General features: G+C 37.1%; 1 protein-coding gene across 7 annotated transcripts in view; it reads left to right on the top strand.

Moving 5' to 3' along the window:
* LOC107730155 (unconventional myosin-IXa-like) overlaps positions 1 to 21,087 on the top strand; it is a 141,529-nt gene that overhangs the window by 104,982 nt on the left and 15,460 nt on the right. For 3 of the 7 annotated variants that reach the window (XM_016540894.1, XM_016540897.1, XM_016540893.1), the window contains exons 15-29: positions 2,105 to 2,218; positions 2,494 to 2,649; positions 4,363 to 4,429; positions 6,745 to 6,873; positions 6,979 to 7,018; positions 7,590 to 7,712; positions 9,916 to 9,996; positions 10,328 to 10,438; positions 12,662 to 12,787; positions 12,962 to 13,111; positions 13,904 to 14,202; positions 14,940 to 16,400; positions 17,475 to 17,562; positions 17,755 to 17,952; positions 20,817 to 20,917. In XM_016540894.1, the coding sequence (XP_016396380.1) occupies positions 2,105 to 2,218; positions 2,494 to 2,649; positions 4,363 to 4,429; positions 6,745 to 6,873; positions 6,979 to 7,018; positions 7,590 to 7,712; positions 9,916 to 9,996; positions 10,328 to 10,438; positions 12,662 to 12,787; positions 12,962 to 13,111; positions 13,904 to 14,202; positions 14,940 to 16,400; positions 17,475 to 17,562; positions 17,755 to 17,952; positions 20,817 to 20,917 (3,244 nt within the window). The remainder of the gene's footprint in view (positions 1 to 2,104; positions 2,219 to 2,493; positions 2,650 to 4,362; positions 4,430 to 6,744; positions 6,874 to 6,978; positions 7,019 to 7,589; positions 7,713 to 9,915; positions 9,997 to 10,327; positions 10,439 to 12,661; positions 12,788 to 12,961; positions 13,112 to 13,903; positions 14,203 to 14,939; positions 16,401 to 17,474; positions 17,563 to 17,754; positions 17,953 to 20,816; positions 20,918 to 21,087) is intronic. The other 4 variants (XM_016540901.1, XM_016540899.1, XM_016540898.1 and 1 more) reach the window with 2 other exon arrangements.

Here is a 21,087-nt window from a genome sequence, read left to right as displayed (position 1 = left end):
ATTTTATGTTCACCTGCGAATACAATTAGCTTTCCTGCTGTTAACAGGACGTAGTGTTTAACTAATCACCTAACGTTATCTGAACAATCGGACCAGCGCTGCTTCCTCAATAAAGTTTATCATTCTCATGTGTTTTAAGCCTTGTCAGTTTAAATATTAAAGTGTTTTAAGCCATTCAAGCATGAGACAGCACGAAATAGATTTCAATGCGGTACTTACACGCTGTGATAGACCTTTTCTGAAAGAGATTTAAATGCGGTACTCACGCGTTGTGATAGATCATTTCTGTTCGCGCCGGCGGCGCCGCACACACACAAAAAGCCACAGCTCGGCTCGGACAGCACATGAGTAGGCTACCAAATTGAGCTTTCTTTCGCACCTTCATCAGCGAATGCACATAAAAGCAAGTCGGAATGACAGTCTTGAGGAGTATACACGTAAACGAGTATTGTTTCCGATCCGCACTGTACCCCAAACCAGCAGGTTCACGACTTCTTTTACACTTATTATGGACTCAACAGTGCTTTCAAGTTCGTCTTCCTCCATTTCAAAACAAGCGTGTGTTCAAAATGTAAAGAAATGCTTATATTACTTTACTGGCCAACGGAGCGAACCAACCCCGTGATGTCACACGTGGTGGTACTGCAAGATGGCGGCGCCCTTGTGCCAAAAGCTATAACAAAACAACCTTTTTTCTTTAAAATGGTTACATTAATCATGTTTGTTATATGTTTTTTTATTAAAATGGAAGTTATTTTCCTAAATAATGTAAACTTGACTGACTGCTTCATTTCCACTTTAAGCTTAAAAATATCTATATTTTCTTATTGTGCCAAATCCAAGAGCCCAGTTGGATCAATAAATGATTCTATTGGCTAAAAATACTGCTTTTGGGGTTCTGTTGTGTGCTTCACTACAAATTAAACAAGTTGATCTTGATCAGTTTAGTTCTAACCATCAAACTCCTTAGTTTAATGCGTTTCATTTTAAATGTTGTTGCATTAAATACGTGAAGCTGCAGCTGGTCTAAGGAAACTATCATTTTTTTTTAGCTAGCTAACGTTAGTATTGTATGCAAAACAATTAGCCTGCTAAGCTAAAATTTAAATTGTTACACAGAATATCATGCTGTCGCATATTGTAACACTATTTTTTTCTTTAAGTACTGTCATTATGTTAAAAAGGTATAAACTATTATTCAAAATTTTGGAGGCAGTTTTTGAAAGAGAGTTTTGAAAGAGTTTAATCAGTTATTTCAAAGATTTCAAAAGGAGAAAGAGAAAGGAAAGAATATATATATAAAAAGTAGTTAGACGTCATGACTTGAAGTATATATATAACTAGGGCTGCATGATAAATCGCATGCGATATTTAATGCGCATCTTGTCAGAAAGCCGGTTCTGTAATCAGCGGTAAATCTCCATGACGTGCGTGCTTTCACATTGAGCAGCATTAACTACACAGAGCCGTTGTTCACTGACGAGTTGCGCAAAACCACGTTCATATTCGCGCAATTTTTTTGCGCAGCTCGTCAGTGAACAACGGCTCTGTGTAGTTAATACCGCTGATTACAGAACCGGCTTTACTCATAAGATGCGCGTTAAATATCGCATGCGATTTATCGTGCAGCCCTATATATAATATATGCTATTTTGTGTGTATGTTGGCTAGTGAACCATGCCATGTTAGCCCAGCTCCTCTTGCTTGTTTTCTATTGCCCTGCTCTCCAGCTCTTCAGTATCTATATGCCTTTCTTTCATTACAACAGTTTGAACCTTAGTGGTTTATATTAATGCTTTGATACCTCACATAGAGTGGTGTTTCAGCAATCTAGTTTAAACCGTAAGTGCTGCCCACTGCCTTATGGGTTGCCCTTCACATAGATCACATTCACTGCATTTCACTGTGGCCCAAATCTGATTTTTAAGTGTGAACACCAAAAATCACATTCATATTCAATCTATGTCATGTGTACCAGACTTTATGCCGATAGTAAACATTTAGTTTTGCATAGACAAGCACATCTTATTTCTCCCTATTTAATCTGTCTTTTCTCTTTCTTCTCTCTTTCTTGTTTGTGTTGTTTGTTTTTTGGCTTCCTAAGGGCATGACGCTGCTGCTCCAGTTGTGAAAAGTGTGGATAGCTTTAGTTTTCTGCATCACCCTGTGCATCAGAGAAGCTTAGAGATCCTGCAGAGGTGCAAAGAGGAGAAATACAGTAAGGCTGCCTTTCCATCATCTCGTCTCCTCACTCCATGCACCCCGGGCCAAGACATGAGGACCCCGTTAAATTTTACTGTTACGGCTATATTAATGCATACCTCTGCAGATACACATATATATATATAACAGAATCATTGATTTGATTCAGAGCTGAAACTGGCAAGACTTGCTCTCATGTCTCTGCCCATCCGTCTTGCACCTGTCTTGCTTTCCTGCATGATGTCAGTTTGGGCACCTGTCTTTCACTAACAGCCCTCTCTATGGGTTCAGTCCAGCATGCATGCTTCTCGGGCAGCCCACCACTGTCCCCTCACTGGAGCCCCTGTTCTGAGCACTCGCGCCCCAGCACCGCTCCAGCACAGAGTACACACTCATTTCTCTTGCCCTCTGAGGACAGCGGGCTCACAATAGGTCTGCTTGATGGAGGTAGCTCAGATTGCAGACTATACACACAAATACACAAGAAAAAAAAGATTTATGATTCCTACCTGTTAGAAACTTTCCCTCATAATTCATTTGTTGTAGTTAGGGCTGGGTGATATAATTGAAAAAAAAAAAAAAGATCTATATTTATATCTCAAAATAGTGATATATTTTAGACCTCAAAATGAGTAATTGACATATATACGTACGTGTGTGTGTGTATTAGGTTTATATTTTAGGTATTTTAGTCATTTTAGGTTAGGTTTATTTTTGTATGAATGTATAAGTGGAGGTATACATTTTAAATCACAGTTTCTCTCTTAAATTGACAAATTAATTTTTAAAAGTATAAATATTCTGTTTTGGTGATTATTAAGGTCATAAAAGCTGCTTGCAAAATGCAGTTTAAAATGGTTTTAGATGGAGTTTAGCGTGTGACCCACAGGACATGCCTATGACTACGGCTTAAAATGAATAAAATTCACTAAAATAAAATAATCGGTTTGTGTTCTTCACTGTTTTTCATTAAATGAACACAATGAAGAATTAGAATAAATATTATTTTTATTTATTTATACTGAACATATACTAATATACTGATGTATTGTAACAACGAGTGATGAATTGACAAATCTATCATTTTGGACCTGTTCATGGAAATGGAAAAACTGAAAGAATTGGTTCGTAAAATGATCAATTTTACAAATGTTGTTAAAACCATGATGCTCTTGGGGAAGGAGTAATTATGAAAAAATTACTCCCCCCCCCCCCCCCCTAATTTAGCATTACATCACTTGGTCATCAAAGGATCCTCTTCAGTGAATGGGTTCCATCAGAATGAGAGTTGATGAAAGTTGAAAAAGCTGATAAAAACATTACAATAGTCCACAATTAATACACACAACTCCAGTCCATCAATTAATGTCTTGTGAAGTCAAAATCTGCATGTTCGTAAGAAACATTCACCATTAAGGCGTTTTAACTGTAAACTGTCGCTTCTGGCCAAAAAGTCCATGATCCATAATCTGTTCTGATGAAGAAGCAACCTCATCTATATCTTGGATGTCCTGAGGGTGAGCAAATATTAAGCAAATTTTCATCCTAAAAATTTAAGGAGATTTTAAGAAAACTTGATAAATGAAAAAAATAATAAGACGACTATATATCTTATCGCCAACACAAATATTGCAAATATATGGTATATTTTCAATATATCACCCAGCTTTAGTTGTGCTACAATGAAATTCTCCAGGTGTTTTTGTATGTGGATGTATGAACCCAGAAACCGTGGGGGTGCGTGTCGTATGTAACTGATTCACATAAGCATGTTTCAAGTAATTCACTTCTAATCGAATGGTTAAATGTTTCATTTCATCAACAGCAGTGAATTAATCAACATCACATCCTGTTAGGCTGATGATATATGGGGCAACTTTTTGAGCAATGTTGCCATCAACGGGCAACCAGGTGAAACACAGGCTCCACGATCTAAAGTTTCCAGATAGAAATTTGTTACCCATTCTCAATGGAAAAGTGCCCAAGCAACATTGCTCAAAAAAAGTTGTTGGGCAAAATTGCTCAAATTTGCCCCATGTATCATCAGCCTTATTCTCATGAGAACCATTACACAGTCCTCTCATAAACTCTCACTCATTTTCCATATTACCCATGTGTCTTGGGGCAGTCTGGTTGTACAGGTTTTGTGCTCTGTTTCAGGTGTGAACAGGAGGAATCCTCGCACTCCACTATCTGATCTGCAGGGAAGCAACACACTCAATCAACGGTGAGAACACCTCGCATATGACCACCATCCTGTCCTGTATCCCTCACAGATACAGTGGACATGAAAAATGTCTAAATCTAAAATTTGTAAGATATAATGCTTATTATTCACTATATATATATTTACAGTAGTGACCTCAGATTTTGTGAATAATAAGTATAACTTCTACAAATTTTGCAGTACAGTACAGCTTATATCCCCCATAATAATAATTCCGGTGGAGGTGTGTATGGCATATCTCATTCCACAAGCACTTTGATGAGATCAGCATGACATTCTGCTAGCGCTCTGATAATATTTTCCTGGAGAACCTGCGTATTATTTGTTTCTACTGTAAGTAGCCGAGATTCTGAAATCCCCTCTGTAGTGTCCTGACACTTTTTTTGTTCGGAGGGGGAAATGAAGCGTGTACGATGAGCCCCTGGTCAGTATTCACACGGCTTGTTAAGTTCTCCGTGTGGGTGTAGAGTTAGAGCAGTGACTCCACAGATACCCGGAGGACGAACCACGGCCTTCTCGGATTCATACTTTGTTAATGACTGCATGGCACTGAGATTAGTCTTGATGTCCAGAACAAGTGGCAAGAGCTGAGCTCACAACAGCGCTTTTGTTGCACTGTAAAGTCCCCCTAATCTGTTTTGCAACCCCACACACTTTTTGGGTTACTAAGTGACCATTAAACACCAGAAAAGAGCAGCTGCTTCCTGTGTGATGTAAGACTGGAGTTATTTGCTCATTTGGAGGACAGGGCCTAGGCTGATGGGTAATTGCTCTTCACAGTCCACGACCACATGCTCCAGTGACCTCCTGTACACAGAATATTGTCATAAAATTACTGTCGCCGCTTCGCCATTTATTTATTTTTTTTGGTTAATTTGACAGATTTTTTCCAATGAGTTTTATACCTAGAAACTATTGGTGTCCTAGAAAAGGCTGTTTTATTCTCCCATCATGTTGACATCACATGGCCAGTAGTGATGCACAGAAATACATTTTTATCAAAACACCGAAATCAAAATTTTCATTTGAGTTAATTAAAGAACATATTGTGTCTGTGGTGCATACTTGCATTGAGCTTTCACACTGATAATATTTCTGCTGAAGCACTATAAAGACAGTGATTTCGGAATAACTATACTGAATGGTTCCTTTAACAACTATGAATTATAAAATGGTTATTTATACAAACTCGACTGCCTCAAAATCTAATTTACAGTACATGAGCAGATAAGCCACAGTAGCTGTTTTTACATGCTCCCAAACCGTTTATAATCGGACTGATTGCTCAACTGAACCGAAAAGTCTTCATGGAAACACTTTAATCAGTTTGAATGAGCTTGAAATGAACGAAACTTTGATTGGATTGGAAGGGACCTGAAATAATTTTATCAGCAGGGAAAAACAAACATGTAAACGGCTGAATCGGACTATTTTATGAATTGGATTCAAAAATACATTGCACACATGAGCAGTGCCATGTTGCACGTTTACATAAATTGAATGTGTTATGAATTTGTATATTTAAATTTCAAGTCTTACATACTGGTCAGTGGAGGTGACTGAATATTTGCTAAATATTTGCTTTAAAAAAAAAAAAAAAAACTTCGGACACATACAGTATGTCAACTTTCTTTTTAGATGTGTCATCAAGGCAAAAACGAGTAGCTCAAGTGACATTACCACAGTTGCTTTCTCTGCACACTCTGAACAAATATATGAATCAGATTGCAATGTTCAGGGTTCATATGGATACAGTATATCTTAAATTGGAATCAGAATCTTAAATTTGATTGGATTCAGAGCGGCTGATGAAAATACGTGCTTGTAAACATCCCTATTTACATTCAAATGATAATAAATCGACGTGGAAACCAAACAGTAATATACATTTCTTATATAATTGTCTGTATTCAGTCCGATTTACTAAATAGAAAGTGCTGTTTTGGCGTTATAGATGTTGGACAAAGACTTACCACAAAAGTACTACCCTACTAAGGCTCAATTAGCTACTTGCTTTGTTAACTGCAAAAAACCTAGATGTATACCTGTTGGCTGGGTTTTGTATTTTGTATTGTACCTTGCAACTAAGGGGTTCCACACAGTTCAGTTATCCTGCTCTATACTGTACATACAAAAAAAACGAAACCATGTTGAATCAAAGGAAATGTATTTGAAGCCTTTTCAGTCTTTGGAGTTTCCAGAATGATTGAAGTCAAACATTAGATATTTAATTCAATTTGTTGTGCTTTTTTGCAGTTAAGAGAGTTAGAGATGTGAGATGTGTTTAATATCCATATTTTTGCTGTCCCTTTCAGAGAGGGATGGAATGGGCATCCTGGGAGACAAAACCGTCTGTCCTCTGCTGGATCCTTCAATGAAGAGGACGGCATCTTCGTCAACTCCACCAGCAGTAAACTCCTGGTGCGAGCCCACGGCATCCTTATGTGAGATTCTGTCACTCTGTGCTACACAGCTCTTTACTTTTACCGTCATCAAATACAAGAGTCTACTGGAATAGCATAACCACTATTATTTATGCTTTTTTTCAGGAGAAATAAAAACTATAAAATGAAGCCCAGTCTTCCTAAGGTGCGAATCCCATAACATACTTTTTTCTTATTTTTTGTTGTTGTCATGAGCTACTCACCATGTCATCAATATCTGGTGTTTTTGTCGTTTTGTTTTTTTTAATGTTTGTTTTGTTTTGTTTTTATGAGATATTTAGTGTCCAAGTTTATGGCTTTGTGTTAAATGCCCAAAAGTGCTAATAAAATTTGACCAATGTAAAAGTCAAGTTAATTCATTTTTGAATTTTTGTCTTTTCCCGCACATCATAAGGCATCAGAATACTTGGAGTATTGTATCATATCAGTATTTTTTTTGTTCTTTTTGGCTATTTTAGTACTTTTTGGAGCTTTATAGCTGCGTTATGTGACTTTTTTTTAGGATACTACATTGAATTTTGTTTTAACTGTGATTGCCATGTACAGAATTGACTTCTCCTTTTGTGTTCCATGAAAGTTCATATGGTTTTATAATGACATGAGGTTCTGTAAATGCTGATAGAATTCAGATTTTTGGGCAAAATACCCCTTTAACTAGTCTCTGTAAGCTTGTGCCTGACTGACTGCGTGTCTCATCTGTCTATGTGTTTCTGCAGCACTTACTGGATGTCAAGTCTCTGAAGTACCTGAGTAACCTGACGTTACACGATCGCATCACAAAGTCCCTGCTGCACCTCCACAAGAAAAAGAAACCCCCAAGTATCAGTGCCCAGTTCCAGGTCAGATCTCTCTCTTTCTTAAAGGGGGTCATATGATGTTGCTAAAAAGAACATTATTTTGTTTATTTGGGGGGCGTGTTAGAACGAGCCGTTTTAGGTAGGCGTGGTTGACTCTTAACTTTTATAAAGAATATCTCTTTGGATTTGAGACTTTAGTCTTTGCAACTTTACAGATCTTCTTTATGCACCAAGAGCTTGTAACACTTCAAAGAGAATGGAAAAATTGAAATCGCATCATATGACCCCCTTTAAAAGTATTCTGAATCATGTCTGTGTTGTGTAAGTATGGTGTAATTTCCACCCTGTACAGCTCTGTTTTATTTGCCCCAGAAAAAGCCCAAATTAATGACATCATGTCTGTCTTTGATACAATGACACTTTTATTTGATCTGTCATTCCCAAGCTCTTTTGTTTTGGTTTTACTAAAAAAAATTAAAAAAAACTGCTTGTGAAAGTCTATGATTCATGGCATTTTAGATCATGTGATGCAGTACGTATTTGACATATGGCTGTTTTTATCTGGACAGGATCTCCTTACCTACCCAGAGCTTGAACTCATGCGCATTACAGCCTGTTGAATTAGCTGAGCATCTGCGTATTACTGTGTATTACTGTGTATTACTGTTGTCAGCGCTGTTGTTGGTTTTACATTTATGGTCACTTTTGGTCCTGTGGTCTTAAATTCAATTAAATTAGACATTAAACTCTCTTAAAATATCTCTCTCTAGTTGATTTACTTAAAATAATAACAGTGTACAACAGTGGATATACATGAACCATGGAAGGATTTTTGCTGTTTTATTTCTGAACCACCATAAGCTTAAACAGAAATTTTCAAATCAACATTCATTTTGTCGTGACCATTTCAAATGAAATAAAATGTTTGACTTCTGTCTTGCTAAGTTAGCATTTTATGTATTTTAAATACATGTAATTTAGTGCTGTCAAACGATTAATCGCGATTAATCTGCCATATGTACATTGACAAAAGCTACTACTAAATATATTGTAGAAACTTAATTTTCTGTAAAGCTGCTTTGCAACGATTTGTATCGGGAAAAGTGCTATACAAATAAAATTGAATTGAATATATTAAATATATTTATATATGATAAAAATTATATGAATATAGATATATACATGTAAATATTTTCCAAATATATGCATGCATGTGTGTGTATTTATATATACATAATAAATATACGCAATACACTCATATATTATGTAAACAAAAATTTTATTTTGGATGCGATTAATCGCGATTAATCGTTTGACAGCACTAATATAATTAAATAATATTTTCATGCTTTTTGCATAATTTGACAATCAGAATGGAAGGTGATATTTACCTTAGTTTGTCTAAACATAAAAACATTTAAACATATAAATGCTTATTTTATAATGGATTCTCATAGTTTAATCTAGCTATGAAATCTAGCTGGGGGAAAAAACTAAAGTATTTCCAGGTTTTTTAATGCAACATTCATCTGCTAAATGAATACTTGCAAAGAGAAATGTTGAAATCTGTTTAAAAAAAAATCCAATCCCATGTGACATGAAAGTGAATGCAGTTGTGCAGTAAAAATGCAGCATTGTATGACAATTCACTCTGCTGGCTAAGAATTACATTTCCCTCTAGTGTCTCAGATTGAGACAGAGAGCTGTAAACATTCACTCGCTCTGCAGTTCTGGGGCGTCTGGCAGCAGGCCTGCACAAATGTGTGGATGACCTCACTTCCCACATCCTGTTCTGTGTGGCTCTCACTTTGGGAAGCCGCTTTCCCTCTGTATAGAGAGATGCAGACATGGAAACACACACAACAAAGACTTTTCAAAGATCTTGAACATTAGCTTGTCAGGTGCTATATGTACATTCTTTGCTACTTTGGAATGGTATATATGTGTCATATTACACGATGACATTTAAAATATTGGAAGTTATAGTTAAAAGTTCTAAAATAGACATCATTGTCTCCATTTAGAATATATTTTTTTATTTCTTTTAAATGTTAATTTTTCTTATGGAGTGAAATTTCTTGAACACTATAGCCCAATGTGTTATTCAGCCAGTTAAAGTAATGCAGACAACATACAGCTTGTTTCTGCCATGTACGTTGTGTACTAATGTGAAATATCATTTAACCTAAACAAATGCTTATTTATTAATTTATTTCTGTTTTTGTTTTTTTTTACTTCATTTAAGGCCTCTCTCAACAAACTGATGGAGACGCTGGGTCAGTCAGAGCCATACTTTGTGAAGTGCATACGATCAAATGCCGAAAAGGTGTGTGAGTCCATGTGAATGTTTTGTATTAATTTCACTCATAATGTACAGCTGCATTATTTTGCTTCCTGTGGCCTCGGGAGACAATTAGACCTATACAATAAAGACCTAATTAATGTGCATATAAAACATTAGAAATTAGATATTTGTTTAAGTTTTATTGTGTTTGATTGTTAAAACAAAAAATATTTGTTGTTTGTCTCAATAAATTGTGTTAATTATAAATACAGTGGTTAAATTTAAACATTTTTTTTCTATTGCTTTTTGATCATTTATAGACTGTATACATTTCTGTGTTTATTGTTTGACATAAATCCCTGCTGCTTTTCAGCTCCCTCTGCGTTTTAATGATGCCCTGGTGCTGAGACAGCTTCGCTACACAGGCATGCTGGAAACCGTGCGTATCCGACAATCTGGCTACAGTATCAATTACACTTTTCAGGTGAGACTAATGCACACATACAGTAAAGTTTTTTTTTAATGTTTTTCAAAAGAAGTCTCTAATGCTTAACTAAAAATACAGTAAAAGCAGTAATATTTAGAATTATTATTACTCTTTAAAATAACTGTTTTCTATTTGAATTAGTGCTGTCAATCGATTAATCGCGATTAATCGCATCCAATATAAAGTTTTTGTTTACATAATATATGCATGTGTACTGTGTATATTTATTATGTATAGATAAATACACATATACAGTATATATTTTGAAAATATTTACAAATAAAATAAATAAATATGGATTCGGGGATTCCGTCTCTTTATATCAGGCAACCCAGTTGTGTTCCTCTGCGGCTAGATTAAACCTTGTTGTAGCCTATATATGCTCTATTCATTCTTTTTTAGAAACCTCGCACTTTTCTACTCAATTTTAAACATTGTAAAATTTTAAACAAATTAAGCGTGGTCCACTGCTGCACACGTGCCACAATATCGATACAGGGCCAGCTGTATCAATACTCGTATCGTCAAATCTCTGTGACGATACATCGTCATATCGATATTTTGAACACAGCACTAGTATATACATAATAAATATACAACGTACACACGCATATATTATGTAAACAAACGCTTTTATTTTGGATGTGATTAATCGCGATTCATCGTTTGACAGCACTAATTTGAATATATTTTAGAGGGTAATTTATTTCTGTGATGCAAAGCTGAATTTTCATCAGTCATTACTCTAGTCTTCAGTAACATTTATTGATATTATCAATGATGTAAACCGTTTTTGTGGAAGCCGTGATACATTTTTTCCGAATTTTTGATGAAATCGAAAGATCAAAAGAAATCAAATGTTTTGATAACAATTTAAAAGACCTTACTGTCACTTTTGATCAGTTTAATGCATCCTTGCTCAATAAAAGTGTTAATTTCTTGAAAAAAAAAAATGAAAAAAAGAATTTACTGACCCCCAAACTTTTGAATGATGTTGTACACGGATCAGCCTAATTTCTGATCCTATCCTCATCTTCTGGAGTTCCAAAGCTGAAATCATTGTTTCTAGTTATTCAGTTCCTTTCCTGGGTGTGGCTGTCTGGGGATGATTCTGTTGTTTTGGCCACTTTCTGTGAATTCAGCCCAGACAAATAGCATCATGTAGATGATACAAATAGGATTAGTTTACACACTGTGAATCCCTAATGACTGATAGTTCAAACAGATCATCAGCTCTCTTTTCAATAATTAAAAGTGTTTTCTAAGGCAAGCCTCACTATTACGGTTTCTTATGTTGGGTATTGTGTAAAATGGCCTTTACATGAATGTGGGACTTGAGGGGTATGTGTACTTTTGCATCCATTTATCTTTTTTTTTATCCATGACATGACATGAGGAAAATTATAAAAGAATGGTGTTTTTATTTAAAGCTGAATATCAAAATTGTACTGTACACACAACATGCTTCTCACAAAATAAAATATACACTTTATTAAAATAAAAATATAGATTATAGGAGAAATAATAATGTTATATAAGGAAAATGGGTTTGTATCTGCTTATTCAATTAATGAGTGTTAGTACCATAAAAAGGGAAATGCATGTATTTCTGTATTTCATTTGTGGTTTAAAAAAAAAAAAAAATGGAATGGACATAAAAATACACAGACCCTTAAGCCACACTTTCACTTTATCAAATCTTTAGTCAAGAATTAAGATAAAAAGTTTCTGTAATATAGCCTCTAATAATCAGTAAGTAAACACCTATCATTACAGTTAGCAAACATTAGCAATGTGCTAACAACCACTCAGCTCTAGCAACTGTTTAGCAATGACTTATTTTTATTAAGTTCTCCATCTTGACAATGTGTGCTCAAGGGTCTTTTTATGAAGCCTGAGTGTTTCCGCCCCCAGTCATTTCTGTAAGATATGAAGCTGGTGTAGTTAGCTGACTTCACAGAGGCTCTCTATAGTCTGCAATAAAAGTGGCCAGGAATAATTGCATACACAACGGAATCTGCCTACCAGACTGTCCACCCCCAGTGGGCTGCATCGACGGAGACTTCAATAAGGCATGCCTTCACAGTGATGTTAGTGTTCTGAAATCTGCCCAGTTTTAAGGCCTTAATGAGAAATGTCACTTCCTGGATGCTTTAGAAAGTGAATGACTTTTTGTGTGTGTGCCATCAAGAAAAAAAGTCTCTGTGTTATGCCCTCCAGGACTTCGTTCGACACTTCCATGTGCTGTTACCAGAGGGTACCAACCAGGCCAGCCAGGAAGCTATCAGACGGTACCTGCACCAGGTGGCTCTCACTCCTGAAGGGTTCCAAATGGGCCATACCATGGTATGATCAACCCTCAGCCTCTGCCAGTGATAGGACTTAATTAAATTCCTAGAGTCTAACTTTTTCTGATGCCTTTGGGATGACACATACTGTCCATTCATGGTTAGCTTTGTTGGAAATGTACAGTATTGCATGCATGTGACGCGTCTCTTTGTCTATGCATGTGTACGGCAGGTGTTCCTCCGTGAAACAGAGCGTCAGCGGCTACAAGACCTGCTCCATCAGGAGGTGCTGCGTAGAATCATTAATCTTCAGCGACGTTTCAGAGCTCTTCTGGAGAGAAGGAACTTCCTCAGAATGAGACAGGCTGCTTCCCAGATACAGGTACCGCTAAGATTTATTTTTTACTTTTTTTTTTAATAAACAATGCTAAGTTATAGATTTTTTTTTTTCATTTGGAATTGAGAGAAAAATAAATATATATATATAGATATAGATATAGATATAGATATATAGATAAAGTTATAGATATAAAGTTATAGATGTTCTTTTCAATTTGGATTGCATAAAAAAATATATAGTTTAAGGGAAAAATTATATCAAATTTTTCTTTTTTTAAACCGGTTTAGTTTTTAATTATTTTATTTAAATTATTTATAATTTTTTTTTTTTAATGATTTCTAAAAAATCATTTACCAATGTCCATCTTGAATGACTGAAAATTAATGGAAGTTCATTGTTCATTGGGCAGAAGGTGTGGGAACCGTGTCTGTGGTATTTGGTTTAGGCTTTTGACATGTAAACAGTGGAAGCACTTACAGAAATAAAGAATTTAGTATTAAATAAATATTATTTTAACTCTAAAGGGGAATTATTTGTTCCGTCAAACACTCAAGGATGTTTAAAAAAAAAAGTGGATGGACTGGTTGCAGTTATGTATTGATCCTTTTTTGAAATATTATAAATATTTAGATTTACATCTTGGCATTTCCATGTTTTGACCAAAGTATTCTTTAGTAAGATTACTTTTTAGTATTTAGTATTAATTTTTCTAATAAGACTGTTTTGTACATGTGAAAAAGTATATTCCTGTCTATTCTAAAACATGTTTTTACACCAAATATTTTGGAGTAAATATTTTATTAAATCCCCTTTGTGTTGTGTTGTCTCCTGTAGAACTGGTGGAGGAGCTGTCAGTCTTCACAGGGGGTCAGCAGGTTTGAGTATGTCCAGCAGGGGGCAGCGGTTTGTATCCAGTCGGCCTGGAGAGGCTTTAAAGAGAGGCGCAGACTCCTGCTGTGGAGGGAGGCAGCCGTGGTGATCCAGAGAACCTGGAGGCAGTATTGGCGGGGGCGGGCAGCCCTCCGGATCCAGACTGCATGGAGAAGACACAGGGCCAGAGAGCTCTACCTCCGGCAGCGGGATATCACCATCCGCATGCAAGCAGTGGGTAGAGGCTATCTGGCAAGGCAGAGGTATGATACAACCCTTTCTACAGAGGTACAGCTCTGTTGAAATAAATTGCCTAATAATACAGGGAGAACTCTATAATGGTCTGGGTTACACCAATCAACATTCTAATGCTTTTTATACAGGGTTCATAGTGGTAGACTGCCAAGCAAAATTCTGGTTGGTTTAACACCAACTTAAAAAAGTTTAGAAGGATGTTTACTAACCTTTATTGTTGTTGTTGTTTTTTTATTTTTATTGTTTATATCATTGCAAAATGTAAACAATATTATTGTCCAGCGATGAATTCAAAGTTGTATTTACTATATAGTGCATCCAACGGCATGCATACAGTACACTTACATAAAGCAACATGTACTATATATCAAATCTCAGCTGTGTGATAGTTTATATCATTGCAAAATGTAAATTATATTATTGCACAGCCTTTTATATAAAGTTGGAAATGCAGTACATCCAACTTTATCCACATATATACAGCATACTCACTTAATGTGATATATACTAATATATATAGCCAATCTCAAATGCTAGAATGCTTATATAGTTGCAAAATGTAAACTATATAATCGGCCATCTCTAATCCGTGAAATGTGACAGGCATGAAGATACTAAGCTATTATAGACATTAGCATCATGATTTTCTGCAAAGCTGATTTTGAAAAGCACTACACAATTTAAAAAAAAATTTTAACCATGTATCCTGTCTTCCTACTAAGAAGTGGTCTTTTGAAATTTTCAGATTTAGAGAACTTCAAGAGCAGAGCTTAAAATCCACTCAAATGCCAAATGGAAAGACTAGTCTGTTACCAGAAGAGGGCAATCTGAGAGACATGGGTTTGGATCAAAGTATATGGGAAGACTCCAGCGAGGTGCAGGACGGGAGCAAACAGACCCTCATTGTTGCAGTAGAGGTGCCTGGAGATGATGTTTTGGAAGAGCTGGTGCCAGAGATTACAGAGGGTACGGCAACAGTACAACCGACATCTGAAGTGACAATCCGAGAAAGACCACAGACTCTAGAGGATCCCAACCAGAGGACCCGGGCCAAACGGGAGAGCCGGCGGATGCGAGAGTTGGAGCAGGCCAAATTCAGCTTGGAGCTTCTTAAGGTACGCTCCACTGGAGGCGCGTCTCCTTCGGAAGAAAGGCGCTGGTCAATGGAGCTGGTCAGTGAGATCCCTCACACTCCTCAGGGTACTCCAGACAGCCAGAGCTCCAAGGGCAGCTTTGAGCTACTCAATGTAGATGACTATTTCAAAGACAAGGCACCTTGTGCCGAACCAGAGGACCTTGGTTCTCCTTCTGTACCTGACAAGCACGATGTGTTCTCCAACATTCCCGAGTCCGCTTTGCCCTCTGACACTCCTGCACCTGATATAATGTCAAAACCAGCTGGCCAACCTGAACCTCCCAAAATGCAGAACTCGCTCCCAACTTTCTACTCCCCTCCATTAGAAAGTAGCTCTCTAATTGTGAAGTCCACCATGAATTCTGCCACCCCGTGCCCTGATGGCCTCAGAAAATCTATTAAAGACAGGAAGGAGTCCACTCGGAGACCTATGGTCGTGGTTATTAGTATGCAGAAGGAAAGCCTTTACAATGAAGCAGATGTGAAGCCTCCGGAGGTCAAAGACAGTGCCGCCCAGACCAGCGAGCCACCAAGCCCAGCACAGCCTAGCAGCGAAAGCCTTTATGTTCTGGAAAGGCTAGAGAAGCTTAATGAGCAAAAGGAAGAGCGTCAGAAACATCAGCAGCAGCAAATTGAAAAAGAGTTGATGGAGCAGATCCGTCAGCAGAAGCACATCCTGAAAGAACAACGTGAAATTTTCTCCCAACATGAGAGGGAGAGGTATGAGAAGCAGAGGGTTGAAGCTCAGCAAAGGATCGAGCAGAGTAGACAAGAAGGTTCAGGAGGAAAGCCATTCACAGACAGAGGCCCTGCTCCCTTAGCTCAGCCAGAGCCTGACCTCAGCTCCCAGCCACTGGTCCCGGAAAAGGAAGCTGCTCCTTCCATTTTCAGAGGCCAACCAAAAGACAGTCGCAATGTAGCAGAAGGGTGGGCACCGAAGTTGACCCTGGAATCCAGAGGGGATGAGGCCAGAAGGAGAATAAATACGAAACCGTCCACTCAGAATGTCAACATGAACATGTCCGAGAGGCCTGGAAACATGTTCTTTTCTCCGAAGGCCAAGGTTTCAAAGTAAGTGATGAGCTTGACCTCAGAGTGCAAGGTTACTAAATAGTTCATCGCAAAATGAAAATGATCATCATTTCTCACTTCCCAAACCTGTTTGATTTTCTTTCTTCTGCTGAACGCAAAAAAATAAAATGTCCAAGTTGTCCTTTACTATACAATGAAAAGGGATACCTGGAGCTGTCAGGCTTCAAAAATTAAAATAGTCCATATGACTTTTCCACTATTATCCAAGTCTTCTGAAGTCAGACATTAGCTTTGTGTGAGAAACAGACAAATTTAAGCAGTCGTTAATATTAAAGGGTTAGTTCACCCAAAAATTAAAATTCTGTCATTAATTACTCACCCTCATGTCGTTCCAAACCCGTAAGACCTTCGTTCATCTTCGGAACACAAATTGAGCTCTCTGACCCTCCATAGACAGCAACACAACTGAAATGTTCCCAGGTCCAGCAACGTAGCAAGGACATCATGTGACATTGGGTTCAAACGTAATTTTACAAAGCTACGAGAATACTTTTTGTGCGCAAAGAAAACATTAATGACACAATTTATTTAACAATTCTTCTCCCCGAGTTACCGTCTTCCGCCATTTTGGAGAGTACCCCAGAACGTAATCAACATAAACAGCGCTGATTACGATGTTGATTACCACTGATGTCACATGGACTGTTTTAACGATGTCTTTGCTACGATGCTAGACCTGGGAACATTGCAGTTGCGTTGCTGTCTACGGAGGGTCAGAGAGATTTTATCAAAAATATCTTAATTTGTGTTCCGAATATAAACGAAGGTCTTATGGGTTTGGAACGACATGAGGGTGAGTAATTAATTACAGAGTTTTCATTTTTGGTTGAACTAACCCTTTAAGCCTATCATGAAACTTCCTAAGATGCCATCTTTAAATATGCTTAAAGATAAGATGATCAGTGAATAATCACTTTAAATTCCGGTCTATTCTGCACACAAAGCTAAAGAAAGGAATTCATATGGTTTTGGATCGATAGAAAGGTGAGTCAATGATGGCAGCATTTTCGTTTTTGAGTAATCTAAACCTTGAACTTCTTGAATTTGTTTTAGGTTGGATAAGGACTTAGCCAATCAAGGGAAAACCGCAGGAGTCCAGAATGAAGTGAGCCTCTTGGGTTACAAATCCGCTAAGAGTGAGGTGAGAGATGTAGCAATTGACACTTTAGGTCATGACAGATTTAAATAGCTTTCCACAAACCTCAAGATTTTTTCCCTCATTATTGAATACATTTGTCTTTGAACTCTTTCTGCCTCATGAGGCCTTGGTGGGGTCACCTGACCTTGACGTACGGGGGAGCATCTTCATTTGTTTTATCATTTGGTTGATTAGGTTGGCCGACCGGGTCATAAAAAAGCCCGAATGGCACGGACACGTTCAGACTTCTTGACCCGCGGTTCAAACGCCATGGGAGAGGGGGAGTCAGAGGAGGAGGAGTATGATGAGACCCCTCTGTCTCCTGGCACACCCCTCCCCAAGCAGGACTCAGAGGAGAGCGCACTAGAGGCTTGTCACAGTGACTCCGAAATGGTAATTTAACGGTCTGTGTTAGCGCAAGCAGGCCCAGCAGCAAGATCTCTCTCTACAGCTAACTCCTCCAGAAGAAGCTGATAGATCGCCTTACTGACCACCTGAAACGCTTCTACACTCCCTATCCAGTTGAAGGACATAGTCTTCAACCACAGATGCTGAAACACCTTTTGAAAACTATTCTCATCTGTGATGGCAGGTGTTTTTCTGCATCCACATAGAAATACTGTACAAATAAATTATACAATGCAAAGAATCATTTGCATTTTATTAAGGGCTGTCAATAGATTAAAAATATATATATATTGAAAAAATACTGATTAATCTTAAATTTAGAATTTTCCTCAATACATACATACAGTAGTTTACTTTTGCCGCTTTTCCACTGCATGGTACGGCACGGTACGGTTAATTTTTGGGGGGGTTTCCACTGGGTACAGTACCTGGTACCTGGTACTTTTTTTAGTACCACCTCGGTTGAGGTTCCAAGTGAACCGTACCGTTACCAAAACGTGACGTGTAAACTCTGCTGATCACGGATTGGCCGGAGAGAATCGTCACTACCTGCGTCACTGAACTTGCGCCACAAACACAACAGAACCGCTAGATTTAAATCAGCACAGCCAGCGAAGGATCAAACGCAACTGTTTTGAATGAGCGCACCTTTTTTTAACAACCAAAAAGTGGCTGTTTCGTTGTCTGTTGAGGAAGTACAGACGTTCCTCCGTTGATAGCAGAGGAGCGGATCCAGCGAGAGCTTGATGGGGGCGACGTGGAATTAAAAAGTTTTTCAGGAGTCGCGGCAGTATAGGCGGTGCAACTAACGACATGTGAATAATCCCACCCACTCTAGCGCGATACTAAACTGCAGTGGAAACGCAAACCGAGCCGAGCCGTGTCGTACCACGCAGTGGAAAAGCGCCATTAGCTATCTACTGTAAATGGGGACATTTCGTAGACACCTATTGTTTTTATATACAGCTAGATAAATAGCTGTATATAAATATATTACCCTAACCCTAACCAACACCCTACCTAAATGTTTTACAATAAAAAAGTTATATACAATTTTTATCTTATTTTTTATTTTGCTTTATTTTTTTTATTTTTTTGTTATATTTTATTTTATAGTTTAGTTTAGTTTAATTTACATTACATTCCCGAAAAGATTTTGTCAGATTTAACTCACTTCTGGGTATATTTTCCCCAAAATATCAGTTAATGCTAGAAGGGGTACAGCTGCGGCTACTGGGCATGCGCACATTAATATAGCGTAATTTTTGTCTATACAACTATATATATTTTGTCTATAGCGTAATTTTTGTCTATACACTATACAACAATAATTACTGTTTTTGCATTATTGTAACGGGTAGGTGTAGACGTTAATAAAACACAATCTAATAGGTAATTTTTTTTATTTATTGTTAGTTTCCAGTCATAGCTGTATCCCTTTTAGTCACAAACCAAAATATCCCCAAGCTTTTTTGTTTGTTGCAATGGCCAGTAGAACAGTGTTCTTGGACATTATGCTGACACCTATTGGTCTGGATGTACTGTAACATCACACAAAACCATGTTACTGTACATTATAAACATTTGTCAAAAGCAGTATTCATTTTTCACTAGTCATTTAAACCTTTTTTACAGTTGTTTCTTGACACAAATTTAATGAATCTCATTTGTTTTTCTATTAACTTTGACAGCCCTAATTTTTATGCATTTTCATCCAGCACAAAAATATAGTAGATATAATTCTTTGTCACACTTGACCCAGAACTTCTGTTTTTTTCAGTACATTGGTTCATGAACCAGCCACACAGATATGGATGGCTTCCATCAGAATTTTGCTTTTCTTTCCTGATGTAAAAAGGCATCTTGCGTAAAGTTTAACCCACGGCACTCTTCACAATCTGACCACGCTGCTTGTCTAGACATAACAGCTATGCTAGTTATAGGTTGCTCCTTCCTGATCAACCAAGACCTTCTGCGAGATTCTGCTCTCTACACTGCCACCTTGGATAAAGAGTACTGCATGCTTTAACATCTAGCTCTGTCTTCACTTCTGCAACAATTCACCAAGGCTAAAGCAATGGAACTGTCATGGCACATATTCTATATTTCTTATTCTGTACCTCTCTTTCCAATAATCACTCTTTCCATTCTTGTTGTTTAACAATACAGTAGAATTCAGTCATTATCTGGGTCATTGAATGAAACCGGTGCCTCTTTTTTTTTATTATCAAATATGTATATATATATATATATAGAGAGAGAGAGAGAGAGAGAGAGAGAGATAGAGTAAATAAGTTGCTAGATTTGTTTAGAAAAATGGCTATAATAATACAAAATATCTGTTATTTATCTGTAAATATCGGTTACTTATATCTGTTAATATAAGTTACTGTATTTATTATTTAAATTATGCAAAGAGTACCTGTTTTGTAGAATGACCCATCTAGTTTCGGTTAAATACTATTGTTCATTTTTTATTTGTTTGTTTTTTGTTTTTAAAAGTTAAGAGATTTACTTTTTGTAGTCATATGCTATCTTTAAAGTGCACTTTCATTGTGGTGCCACTGGTTAGTTTTAGTGCATTAGTGTTGTAGAAGAAATTAATTTAACCACTTAGTGCTTTCAGACTATGTTAAGGAGCAACACATGTTCTTACTCTTTGTGCCCATTGTAAATGTTTTAAACTGACACTACCTACCGGAAAATAGTGGCTGAAGTGAAAGGAAAAGGCAAAGTGTCCATTTAACGGCTTATATTGTGCTATAGAAGGTTTTGACAGACAAACCTTGCCAATAACTGTCAGTTAGAGATCTTTGCTCTTGCATAATATATGTAATGATCTCTTTCAGCCGGCCACAGCCAATGAAGAGCAGAAGAGCATGTATAAAACCATCTCATCTGGAGAGCTGGGCAAAAGTGATGTGAGGAAGAACTCTCATGGAGATGGAAGGTGCTTGTTTTTTGAAGAACAGTTGAGATTAAAATATTTTCATTTGATTTTCATTTTTCATTTTTTTTTTTTCATTTTACTCTTCATTTATTTTACAATAAACCGATATTACAGAATGTCCCAATTGTTTGTTTGTTTTAAGTATAAAGTATAAGTGTAAATATATAAAA

This window comes from Sinocyclocheilus rhinocerous, unplaced genomic scaffold (assembly GCF_001515625.1).
Source record: "Sinocyclocheilus rhinocerous isolate Xijiao unplaced genomic scaffold, SAMN03320098_v1.1 scaffold36, whole genome shotgun sequence".
Lineage (NCBI taxonomy): Eukaryota > Metazoa > Chordata > Actinopteri > Cypriniformes > Cyprinidae > Sinocyclocheilus > Sinocyclocheilus rhinocerous.
The sequence above is the reverse complement of the archived record's forward strand: the minus strand, read 5'-3'. Positions and strand labels throughout refer to the sequence as shown.